Source organism: Homarus americanus, unplaced genomic scaffold, assembly GCF_018991925.1.
Source record: "Homarus americanus isolate GMGI-L3 unplaced genomic scaffold, GMGI_Hamer_2.0 scaffold52671, whole genome shotgun sequence".
Classification (NCBI taxonomy): domain Eukaryota; kingdom Metazoa; phylum Arthropoda; class Malacostraca; order Decapoda; family Nephropidae; genus Homarus; species Homarus americanus.
In genome coordinates this window covers 3,100-16,198 of record NW_024748988.1, presented here as the reverse complement: position 1 = coordinate 16,198, position 13,099 = coordinate 3,100, and the positions used below count along the sequence as shown (strand labels likewise).

General features: G+C 51.6%; 2 protein-coding genes across 2 annotated transcripts; both read right to left on the bottom strand.

The window, feature by feature from the left end:
• Nucleotides 1–7,571: 7,571 nt before the first annotated feature.
• Nucleotides 7,572–8,588, bottom strand: LOC121853265 (S-antigen protein-like; the record flags this gene model as incomplete). Its single annotated transcript, XM_042347281.1, has 2 exons — nt 8,051–8,588; nt 7,572–7,908 (listed from the first exon to the last, which is right to left on the bottom strand). Coding segments are annotated over exons 1-2 (875 nt in total), but the record flags the coding sequence as incomplete, so codon positions are not given.
• A 606-nt stretch (nt 8,589–9,194) lies between these two features.
• On the bottom strand, nt 9,195–12,213 carry LOC121853263. Its single transcript, XM_042347279.1, has 6 exons — nt 11,939–12,213; nt 10,742–11,440; nt 10,365–10,598; nt 9,956–10,166; nt 9,471–9,692; nt 9,195–9,317 (listed from the first exon to the last, which is right to left on the bottom strand). Exons 1-6 carry the CDS (start codon nt 12,211–12,213, stop codon nt 9,195–9,197), a joined length of 1,764 nt encoding a protein of 587 aa, XP_042203213.1.
• Nucleotides 12,214–13,099: the final 886 nt, after the last annotated feature.

Below are 13,099 nucleotides of genomic sequence, written 5' to 3'. Positions count from 1 at the left end.
TAAGAAGCAACTGCAGGACTTGAAGCAGAAGAGGGAGGAGTACGCGGGTTACATTCAGGGGGAGGGTAGTGAAAGCAAGTGTGCCGACACAGGGCCAGGGGGGCAGCAGTGCACCCTCCACCAGCTCTACCCCCCACCCGGGAGGAGGCGCCAGCTGCAGCTTCTGAGAGCGTCACTTCTCTGACGCTTCTCCGTCATTATCTCGGGTATGTGTACGATTCTCCGCCCGCCATATTGAGTCAGTTTAGCTCAGTAAATTTTGTGAATATCAACGATCATGTTGTAACAGTGAAATCGTCATTTACCCAGTGAAAGAATTAATATAACGTAAATGTTGTCTGTCGTTGCTAGACAAAAGATTGTTTGTGATTGAGTTATTATTAACTTCTCTGACGCTTCTTCATCATTATCGCATGCACAGTGTGTGTGTTAGCTGAATACCCAGCAGCTACCGGGGATCGGTAACTGCATACCAGCTGGCTGTATTGGACTATGTCGTTAATTCGGCAGGATTAAACTGTGCGGGTCCGCACCCTGGTTACTAGGCCCAAACTCCCTCACTGTGTGTCGGACTGCAACCGACCTTAACAGCGTTCTTCGTTTGTTGTTACACCATGGGGCACTCCTTACAGTTATATAGGCCAAAGTATTATTATTATATCTACGATTGGGGATTGACTAGCACAAATATAGTTATCCCAGGTTAAGTATTGAACCCATGAATGTTGGTGTTATCAGTGGTACTGTTGTTATCAGAGTTGAGTCCACCAACCAGGTGTGCTACCACTGAATGCTAGTTAAAGTGTCATGATGTTCATTCCGAACTAACAAGATGTGTTTGATACTATCTTAATTTTGGATTTTGTCGAGGGTGTTATGTAATCATATGTATTGACAATTTCGTCATATCATGAGTGTTTAATGATGTAATAAGTAATTGAAGATCTATTTTATGAATGGTAAAGTACGACTTAAGTGCTCCAGTCTAATCTGAGTGAACTTAATTAACATCTGTCCAACAGGATGCAGTATGTCTGCTATAATAACCACCAATCTGAATCCTCGCCAATCTTGTATGGAGTCCCCCAAAGTTCCATTCTCGGTCCAGTACTGTTTTTGTTGTACATAAACGACATAGTCCACGCCAGCTCACTCATAAAATACAACTTATTTGCAGACGATAGTAATCTCTATGCCAGCAACTCAGACCTCCATTCCTTGATGAGAACTATGAACACTGAATAAACTAAAGTCGAGACCTGGGTAATACGTAATAAACTGACCTTAAACTTTGAGAAAACCCACTACACGATCTTTCACAGAAGGAAAACTTACCCCCAGACCTGGACCCCCTGTACCTTGGTAATATAGTCCTCAAACGTGAACAAAATACTAGACTCCTGGGAGTTATTGTTGATGAGAAACTTAGCTGGAGAAACCACATACAAGCCATTCACAGTAAAATCAATAAACAGTGCTGTATCAAGTATCACACTCGACAGTCGCTCACTCTCACAGCAATGAAAGAAATCTATCATGATCATGTTTACCAACACCTGATACACTGTCACACACTATGGGGGCCCTCTAGCTCTTCAAAAACACAATCTCTGGTTACTTGACAAAAGAGAGTTGTATGGACAATGTCCTACTTGAAAAAAACCCATCACAAACGAAAAATTTACTACATTGAAAATTTTTAATTTGAAGATATTAACACCTACTGCTGTGCCCTCTTTGTTTACAAATCTATCAATTCACTTGCTTGACAACAATTATTTCCAGTTCCAGAATAATCAGAGATACAACTTAAGGCACCCAGAGCTACTGTACTAAGACCACCCCCATGCACTCCTCTCAGTCCCAGACCTCCATAAAATATCATGGTGTGAAGGTGTGGAACAACTTACCCCCACCCATCCGAGCAAAGACTACGCTCCCTTCCTTTAAATCATCTCTTAAAAAATACCTATTATCGAAGTATTAATATTTCTTGTAACACCTATTATATTTACAGTACCTGCTTTCATTGTACCATCAAAACCGTTTTATCGGAAATTATCATGTAAATAAATAAGTAATTACCATTGCAATAAACATATTTGCCAACTAGAGATAATCCTGACAGCTCTGTCCTCTTGTTCAACCTTATTACTGTACAACCCATGTTGTACTGCTCCCCCATTATATTTATGTTTTTCAATTCCACTGTAATTTATATATATATATATATATATATATATATATATATATATATATATATATATATATATATATATATATATATATATATATATATATATATATATATATATAAACAAAACAATACATAAATAAATGAATAAATATTAATGTGATAACCGTGGTAACATTATGAGATGTTCTTATTACCACCATGCTATTGTAGTAATCCAGATGATACTAAATGTTACATAATACTTCCTTGAGATAAATGTATAGTACCGTATATACTCGTGTGTAGTTCGAGTGTTTAAGACCAAATTTTTAGGCAAAAAATTGGGGGTCGACCTTTACATGGGTAATAGTTTTGTTAGGTTGAATCCGTGCATGATGGGATGGGCGTGGATTAACTTTTAGCTTCAGACATGAAAAATATTTACCATTTACTGCCAGTAAACAATGGAAACGTAAAATATGTACCAATTATTAATGAAAAGCTGTGCAGTGCCTTCAGCAGATGAAGCTCACCAACTTACAATAGGCTACAACGTGCTTTCAGTAGTCTTCCTCACTCTTCTCTCTCTCTCTCTCTTCTCCACTCTCCTCCTCTTCTCTCTCTCTCCCTCTCCTCCTCTTCTCTCTCTCTTCTCCCTCCCTCCTCTTCTCTCTCTCTCCCTCTCCTCCTCTTCTCTCTCTCTTCTCCCTCTCCTCCTCTTCTCTCTCTCTTCTCCCTCTCCTCACTCTTTCTCTCTCTCTTCTCCTCTCCTCACTCTTCTCTCTCTCTTCTCCTCTCCTCTCTTCTCTCTCTCTTCTCCCTCTCCCTCCTCTTCTCTCTCTCTCTTCTCCCTCTCCTCCTCTTCTCTCTCTCTTCTCCACTCTCTCCTCTTGTCTCTCTCTTCTCCCTCTCCTCACCCTTGTCTCTCTCCTCCTCTCTCCTCTTCTCTCTTTCTTCTCCCTCCCCTCCTCTTGTCTCTCTCTTCTCCCTCTCCTCCTCTTCTCTCTCTTCTCCACTCTCTCCTCCTCTTCTCTCTCTCTTCTCACTCTCCTGGGAGTGGAGGGTTGAATGGAGGTGGAGGAGGAGTGGAAGAGTGAGAGAGGTGAGGAGGTGGAGAGAGAGGTGGAGGAGGTGGAGGAGGTGGAGGAGGTGAGAGGTGGAGGAGGTGGAAGAGGAGGAGGGAGAGAGGTGGAGGGAGGTGGAGAGAGTGGAGGAGGTGGAGGAAGTGGAGGGAGGTAGAGAGAGGTGGAGGGAGGTAGAGAGAGGTGGAGGAGGTGGAGAGAACTCAATACACATGGCCTTTGAGAATCCATCTTCGTGTCATAGCAAAGCAGAGTTAAGTGAGGCGGCCTCACATATTCAGTACTGGGAGGTAGGGGAAGGGGAAGGAGTAGGAAGGATATGGAGGGTAAAAGGAAAATAAGGAGGAGGAAAGGGAGGAAGGAGGAAGGAAGGAAGGAAGGAAGGAAGGAAGGGAAGGAGGAGGAAGGAAGGAGGAAGGAAGGAAGGAGGAGGAAGGAAGGAGAAGGAAGGAGGGAAGGAAGGAAGGAAGGAAGGAAGGAGGAAGGTGGGAGGGAGGAGTAAGGGAGGGAAGGAGGAAGGGAGGAAGGTATGGGAGGGGAAGGAAGGAAGGAAGGAAGGAAGGAAGGAGGAAGGAAGGAAGGGAAGGAAGGAAGGAAGGAAGGAGGAAGGAAGGAGGAAGGAAGGAGGGGGGAGGAAGGAAGGAAGGAGGGAAGGAAGGAAGGAAGGACGGAGGGAGGGAAGGTAAGAGGAGGGAGGGAGTGGGAGGGAAGGAGGAGGTATGGAGGAAGGAAGGAAGGAAGGAAGGAAGGAAGGAAGGAGGAAGAAAGAAGGAGGAAGGAGGGAGAAAGGAAGGAGGAAGGAGGAAGGAAGGAAGGAAGGAAGGAGGGAGGGAGGAAGGAAGGGGGAGAGAGAAGGAAGGAAGGAGAAGGAGGAGGAGGAGGAAGGAAGGAGGGAAGGAGAGAAGGAAGGAGGAGGAGACAAAGGGAGGAAGGAGAAGGAAGGAGGAAGGAAGGAAGGAAGGGAAGGGAGGGAGGGAAGGGAGGAAGGAATGGGGAAGGAGAAGGAAGGAAGGAGAGAAGGAAGAAGGAGGAGGGAGGAAGGGAAGGAGGGAGGGGGGAGGGAAAGAAGGAGGAGGGAAGGAGGAAGGAAGGAAGGAGGAAGGAGGAGGAGGGAGGGAAGGAGGAAGTTACAGCCTCTGAGAATTACTCTTTGTGTGGTAGCTTAAGTGAGTCACGAGTTACGTACGAACCTAAAAATATAAATAAATAAATAATATCCTGCTATTAACTTATCTGTACGTAGAAAATAATGATGTTAAAAATGTTAATAACGAAAGGTGACAATAAAACAGAATGTTAAAATGTTAAATTGATTAATAACAAGTTAATAAAAGTAATATATGTTAAATAATTGGTAAATATACCTAAGATTTAATGTAATTCAACGTATTAACGAAGCAAGATATAGAATAATATTAATAATGTTAATATTATTTAAGCTATTAACACTAATGATGTCATTAAAAATACAAATTGGATATTACTTCAGTATTACTGCTAATATTACTTTTTATTTTTTTTTGAACGTAGCCTCCAGCCTCCCCAATAGCCACATATACCATTTAATTACCTTAATATTAAATATCCTAATACATAAGCTATCCTATCTGTGTTAATTAGTTGAATACGGATCTGTAACAAACTAATACTACTACTAATACTACTACTATACTAATATGTATATATGTATGATAATAAAATAATAATAATAATGTATGTAAATGTAAAAATATATATATGTATAATAATTAACAATAGTAATAATAATAAATAATAATAATAATAATAATAGTAATGTATAACAATAATGTGTGTGTATATGTGTGTGTGTATATGTGTGTGTGTGTGTGTGAATAATAATAATAGTGTGTGTGTAGTAGTAAAAGAATATATGTGTGTGGTGTGTGTGTGTGTGTGTGTGTGTGTGTGTGTGTGTGTGTGTGTGTGTGTGTGTGTGTGTGTGTGTGTAGAATGTGTGTGTGTGTGTGTGTGTGTGTGTGTGTGTGTGTGTGTGTGTGTGTGTGTGTGTGTGTGCTGTGTGTGTGTGTGATAATAAAATTAATACTAATACTACTACTAATAATAAAGATGATAAAAATATTAATAAAAGTGATAGAGCTATAGCCTGCCCCCTATTGTTATGCTGTTGTACTAGTCTCTCTCTCTCTCTCTCTCTTATATGTATACATTACTACAGCATACATATACATATTCATTTTGAGAGAGAGAGAGAGAAGAAGAAGAGAGAAGAGAGAGAGAGAGAGAGAGAGTAAATCTATAATTAGAAAACCTAACCTAACCCCATCCCCCACACATCGTCAAATCAGTTAAACCACCATCTGGGGGGGAGGGGGAGGAGATGGGTAGGGGAGGAGGAGGAGGCAGGTAGGGGGGGAGAAAGATTGAGGATTGGAGGGTGAGGGTGAGGAGGGGTGAGGGGGTGTGGGGGACCATTCAGTGATTTAACCCCCCCTCCTCCTAAAAGTAACCCAATAAAACACTCCATGACGTCATTAGCATACTGAAGTGGGAGTGGTGTACTGTCCTCCAATCACAAGTGGCTGCTGGTGATGACGTCAAGGAGTGGCCTGTCATCTACTTTATCTCGACTGGATTTGTTTTCAAACGTGTGGGTTATTTGCATACGGTAGAACCTCTATATAACGGACTTCTGTATAACGGACTTCTGTATAACGGACTTCTGTATAACGGACTTCTGTATAACGGACTTCTGTATAACGGACATTTGCATAACGGACTTCCATTTAAAGGACTATTCTTTTACATATACTCTGTTAGAAGGCTTCAATTATAACGAAATATAATAATCATCATCGTCATCATCATCGTCATCGTCATCGTCATCATCATCATCATCGTCATCGTCATCATCGTCATCATCGTCATCATCATCATCGTCATCATCATCATCATCGTCATCATCATCGTCATCATCGTCATCGTCTATCATCGTCATCATCATCGTCATCATCGTCATCATCGTCATCATCATCATCGTCATCATCATCATCATCATCGTCATCATCATCATCGTCATCATCATCGTCATCATCATCGTCATCATCATCGTCACCATCATCATCATCCTCATCATCATCATCATCATCATCGTCACCATCATCATCATCATCATCATCATCATCATCATCGTCGTCATCATCATCGTCATCGTCATCATCATCATATTGTAGCTTAATTTCTCCAGCTGAATCCACATACAGTTAACAGTCATGATTACACCACACACACACACACACACACACACACACACACACACACACACACACACACACACACACACACACACACACACACACACACACACACACACACACACTACCGACCTCAAGGGGTCTCTATTTATTCACGTCTTTCTGTGTTTCAAGATTTCTGGGCCAAGGTTGTGGCAGGGAGCAACACACACACACACACACACACACACACACACACACACACACACACACACACACACACACACCAGGCGGCCACTGTCTTGTGTGTGTGTGTGTGTGTATGAAGTTTTTGTTATGAGATTGGAGGTTTAGTTAGGTTAAGTTGGTTTAGTTAGGGTGGGTCAGGATTAGCGTCAGGTTAAGTTAGATAGTGACAATGCCCTAATTTAGCCATTTCTTAGATGCGTCAGAAAGCTCAATGTATGCCACTCTTACGCAAGCCTCCACTAGAGTAAGATCCAATTTTACACCCTGCCACCTTGTTCTCCTAGCACCCTTGACCTCCTGGTACCCTCGACCTCCTGGCATCCTTGACCTCCTGGTACCTTTGACCTCCTGGCACCCGTGACCTCTTGGCACCCTCGACCTCCTGACACCCCTTGACCTCCTGCTTTGACCTGGCCTTGACCTCCTGGCACTCTTGACCTCCTAGCACCCATGACCTCCTAGCACTCGACCTCCTGGCACCCTTGACCTCCTGGCACCCTCGACCTCCTGGCATCCCTTGACTCCATTGCCTTGACCTCCTGGCACCCTGACCTCCTGGCACCCACCTCCCCAGCACCTCGACCTCCCGGCACCCTCGACCTCCTGGTACCCTTGACCTCCTTGCACTCTGACCTCCTGGCACCTTTGACCTCCTGGCACCCTTGACCTCCTGGCACCTTTGACCTCCTGGCACTTTTGACCTCCAGGCACCTTTGACCTCCTGGCACCCTTGACCTCCTGGCACCCACGACCTCCTGCACCCCTGACCTCCTGGTACCATTGACCTCCTGACACCCTTGACCTCCTGGCACCCCTCGACCTCCTGGCACCCTCGACCTCCTGCACCCTGACCTCCTGACACCGTTGACCTCCTGGCACCTCGACCTCCTGGCACCTTTGACCTCCTGGCACCCTCGTCTCCCGGCACCCTCGTCCTCCTGGCACCCTCGACCTTCTGGCACCGTTGACCTCCTGGCACCCTCGACCTCCTGGACCTTTGACCTCCTGGCATCCTCGTCCTCCCGGCACCCTGTCCTCCTGGCACCCTCGACCTTCTGGCACCGACCTCCTGGCACTGTTGACCTCCTGGCACCTGTTGACCTCCTGGCACCTTTGACCTCCTGGCACCCTCGTCCTCCTGGCACCCCTTGGCCTCCTGGCACCTTGACCTCCTGGCACCCTTGACCTCCTGGCACCCACGACCTCCTAGCACCCTGACCTCCTGGTACCCTTGACCTCCTGACACCCTTGACCTCCTGGCATCTTTGACCTCCTGGCACCCTCGACCTCCTGGCACCTTTGACCTCCTGGCACCCTCGTCCTCCCGGCACCCTGTCCTCCTGGCACCCTCGACCTCCTGGCACCTCGACCTCCTGGCACTGTTGACCTCCTGGCACCCTGACCTCCTGGCACCTCGACCTCCTGGCACCTTTGACCTCCTGGCACCCTGTCCTCCTGGCACCCTCGTCCTCCTGGCACCCTCGACCTCCCGGGCTCTTGACCTTCTGGCACCTCGACCTCCTGACACCCCTTGACCTCCTGGCACCTCGACCTCCTGGCACCCTGACCTCCTGGCAACCTTGACCTCCTGGCTCCCCGACCTCCTGGCACCTCTTCACCCTGGCACCCATGACCTCCTGGCACCTTCGACCTCCTGGCACCTCGACCTCCTGGCAGCCTTGACCTCCTAGTACTTTCGACCTCCTGGCACCCTCGACCTCCTGGCACCCTTAACCTCCCGGACCTCGACCTCCTGGCACCCTTAACCTCCTGGCACCTCGACCTCCTGGCACCCTTGACCTCCTGGCACCTTGACCTCCTGGCACTCTCGACCTCCTGGCACTCTCGACCTCCTGGCAGCCTTGACATCCTGGTACCTTTGACTTCCTGGCACTCTTGTTCCTCCTGGCACCCTTGACCTCCTGGCACCCTTGACCTCCTGGCACCTCGACCTCCTGGCACCCTCAACCTCCTGACACCCTGTCCTCCTGACACCCTGACCTCCTGGCACTCTTGACCTCCTTCACCCTCGACCTGGCACCTTTGACCTCCTGGCACCTCGTCCTCCCTGGCACCCTCGTCCTCCTGGCACCCTCGACCTCCTGGCACCCCTGACCTCCTGGCACGGTGTGACCTCCTGGCACCTTGACCTCCTGGCACCCTCGACCTCCTCACCTTGGACCTCCTGGCACTCGTCCTCCCGGCACCCCTGTCCTCCTGGCACCCTGACCTCCTGGCTCCCTTGACCTTCTGGCACCCCCTGACCTCCTGACCCTTGACCTCCTGGCACCTTCTGACCTCCTGGCACCCTGACCTCCTGGCACCCTTGACCTCCTGGCTCTCTGACCTCCTGGCACCTTCACCTCCTGGCACCCATGACCTCCTGGCAACCTCTGACCTCATGGCACTCTCGACCTCCTGGCAGCCTTGACCTAGGCATTCTTGACCTCCTGGCACTCTGACCTCCTGGCACCCTTAACCTCCTGGCACCTCGACCTCCTGGCACCTTAACCTCCTGGCACCCTCGACCTCCTGGCACCCTTGACCTCCTGGCACCCTTGACTCCTGGCACTCTCGACCTCCTGCACTCTTGACCTCCTGGCAGCCTTAACATCCTGGTACCTTGACTTCCTGGCACTCTTGTTCCTCCTGGCACCCTTGACCTCCTGGCACCCTTTGACCTCCTGGCACCCTCGACCTCCTGGCACCCTACCTCCTGACACCCCTCCTCCTGACACCTTGACCTCCCACTTTGACCTCCTGGCACTCTTGACCTCCTGGCACCCATGACCTCCTGGCACCTTCGACCTCCTGGCACTCTCGACCTCCTGGCACTTGACCTTCCCTGGCAGCCTTGACCTCCCAGTACTTTGACCTCCTGGCACCTCGACCTCCTGGCACCCTTAACCTCCTGGCACCCTCGACTCCTGGCACTCTCGACCTCCTGCCTCGACCTCTCATGGCCTTGACATCCTGGTACCTTTGACTTCCTGGCACTCTTGTTCCTCCTGGCACCCTTGACCTGGCACCCTTGACCTCTTGTCACCTCGACCTCCTGGCACCCTCAACCTCCTGACACCCCGTCCTCCTGACACCCTTGACCTCCTGGCACTCTTGACCTCCTGGCACCTGACCTCCTGGCACCTTTTACCTCCAGGCACCCTTGACCTCCTGGCACCTTTGACCTCCTGGCACCCTTGACCTCCTGGTACCCTCGACCTCCTGGCACCTCTTACCTCCTGGCACTGCTGACCTCCTGGCAGACCTCCTGGCACCTTGGACTCCTGGCACCTCGACCTCCTGGTACCCCTGACCTCCTGGCACTCTTGACCTCCTGGCACCTTGACCTCCTGGTAGCTTTGATCCTGGCACTCTTGACCTTCTGGCTCTTGACCTCCTGGCACCCTTCGACCTCCTGGCACCCTTCGACCTCCTGGCACCCTTGACCTTCTGGCACCCCAACTCCTGACACCCCTCGTCCTCCTGACACCCCTTGACCTCCTGGCACTCTTGACCTCCTGACTCTTGACTCCTGGCACCCTTGACCTCCAGGCACCCTGACCTCCTGGCACCTTGACCTCCTGGCACCCTTGACCTCCTGGCACCCTCGACCTCCTGGCACCTTTGACCTCCTGGCACCCTGACCTTCTGGCATCCTCGACCTCCTGGCACCTTCGACCTCCTGGCACCTTTGACTTTTGTGCCTTTGACATCCTGGCACTCTGACCTCCTGGCACCCTTGCCCTCCTGGTAGCTTTGACCTCCTGGCACTCTTGACCTTCTGGCTCCTTGACCTCCTGGCACCCCGACCTCCTGGCACCCTCGACCTCCTGGCACTCTTTGACTTCCTGTGCCTTGACATCCTGGCACTCTGACCTCCTGGCACCCTTGACTTCCTGGTAGCCTTTGACCTCCTGGCACTCTTGACCTCCTGACACCCCTTGACCTCCTGGCACCTCGACCTCCTGGCACTGACCTCCCACCTCCTGGCTCTGACCTCCTGACACCCTTTGACCTGGCACCTCGGACTCCTGGCACCTCGACTCCTGGCACCGACCTCCTGGCTCCTCGACCTCCTGGCACCTTGACCTCTGGCACCCATGACCTCCTGGCACCTTCTGACCTCCCACATCTCGACCCTCCTGGCACCTTCTGACCTCCTGGCACCATTTCGACTCCCACACCACCCTAGTACTTTCTGACCTCCTGCCACCCTCGTCCTCCTGGCACCCCCGACCTCCTGGCACCTTTGACCTCCTGGCACCCATGACCTCCTGGCACTCTCGACCTCCTGGCACTCTCGACCTCCTGGCACCTTCGACCTCCTGGCACTATCGACCTCCTGGCAGCCTTGACCTCCTAGTTCTTTCGACCTCCTGGCACCTCGTCTCCTGGCACCTTGACCTCCTGGCACTCGACCTCCTGGCACCCTTGACCTCCTGACACCCATGACCTGGCACTCTCGACCTCCTGGCACTCTCGACCTCCTGGCAGCCTTGACCTCCTGGTACCTTTGACTTCCTGGCACTCTTGACCTCCTGGCACCCTTGACCTCCTGGCACTCTCGACCTCCTGGCCTTGACCTCCTAGTACTCGACCTCCCGGCACCCTCGTCCTCCTGGCACCCTCGACCTCCTGACATCCCTTGACCTCCTGGCACCCTCGACCTACTGGCACCCTCGACCTCCTGGCTGCGTTGACCTCCTGGCACCCTCGACCTCCTGGCACCTCGACCTCCTGGCACCGTTGACCTCCTGGCACCCTCGACCTCCTGGCACCTTGACTTCCTGGCACCGTTGACCTCCTGGCACCCTCGACCTCCTGGCACCTTTGACCTCCTGGCACCGTTGACCTCCTGGCATCCTCGACCTCCTCACCTTTGACTTCCTGGCACTCTTGACATCCTGGCACCCGCCAGCCTCCTGGCACTCTCGACCTCCTGGCAGCCGACCTCCTAGTACTTTCGACCTCCCGGCCCCTCGTCCTCCTGGCACCTCGACCTCCTGACACCCCTTGACCTCCTGGCACCCTCGTCCTCCTGGCACCCTCGACCTCCCAGCACCCTTGACCTCCTGGCACCCCTCGACCTCCTGGCACCCTCGACCTCCTGGCACCCCTCGACCTCCTGGCACCGTTGACCTCCTGGCACCCTCGACCTCCTGGCACCTCGACCTCCTGGCACCGTTGACCTCCTGGCACCCTCGACCTCCTGCTCTGACCTTCTGGCACCGTTGCCCTCCTGCTCCCCTCGACCTCCTGGCACCGTTGACCTCCTGGCACCCTCGACCTCCTGGCACCTTTGACCTCCTGGCACCTCGACCTTCTGGCATCCTCGACCTTTTGGCACCCCTCGACCTCCTGACACCCCTTGACCTCCTGCTCCTTGGCCTGGCACCCTTGGCCTCCTGGCACTCGGCCTCCCAGCACCCATGACCTCCCTAGCACTCTTGACCTCCTGCTGGTTGACCTCCTGGCACCTCCGACCTCCTGGCATCGTTGACCTCCCTGCACCCTCGACCTCCTGCTCTTGACCTCCTTGCACCCTCGACCTCCTGGCACCCTCGACCTCCTGGCACCCTCGACCTCCTGGCACCTTTGACCTCCTGGCACCCTGACCTCTTGGCACCCTCGACCTCCTGGCACCTCGACCTCCTGGCACCCTCGACCTCCTGGCACCTTTGACCTCCTGGCACCCTCGACCTCCTGGCATCTCGACCTCCTGGCACCTTTGACTTCCGTGCCTTTGACATCCTGGCACTCTTGACCTCCTGGCACCCTTGACCTCCTGGTAGCTTTGACCTCCTGGCACTCTTGACCTTCTGGCTCCCTTGACCTCCTGGCACCTTCGGCCTCCTGGCACCCTCGACCTCCTGGCACCCTTGACCTCCTGCACCCCTGACCTCCTGGCACCTTCGACCTCCCTGCTCTCGACCTCCCAGCCTTGACCTCCAGTTATTTCGACCTCCTGGCACCTCGACCTCCTGCCCCCTTGACCTCTGGCACCCTCGACCTCCTGGCACTCTCAGCCTCCCTGGCACCCCTTAGCCTCCTGGCACTCCCTCGACCTCCTGCCCCACCTTGACCTCCTGCACCCTTGACCTCCTGGCACTCTCAGCTTCCTGGCACTCTCGACCTCCTGGCAGCCTTGACCTACTGGTACCTTTGACTTCCCTGACCCTTGACCTCCTGGCCCCTCGAGGAAATGTTGGAAATCTGAAAATGTTATTTTCTCTGCATGAGTCGACCCCGCCACACTGGTCATTTTCAACACTTTCTATGTATACGGACCTAAATAGACCAGTAACCTGTAGCATACAGACCATATGAGAGGAATTAACTGTAATACTGACCTAAATAGACCACATGAGAGGATTAACTAT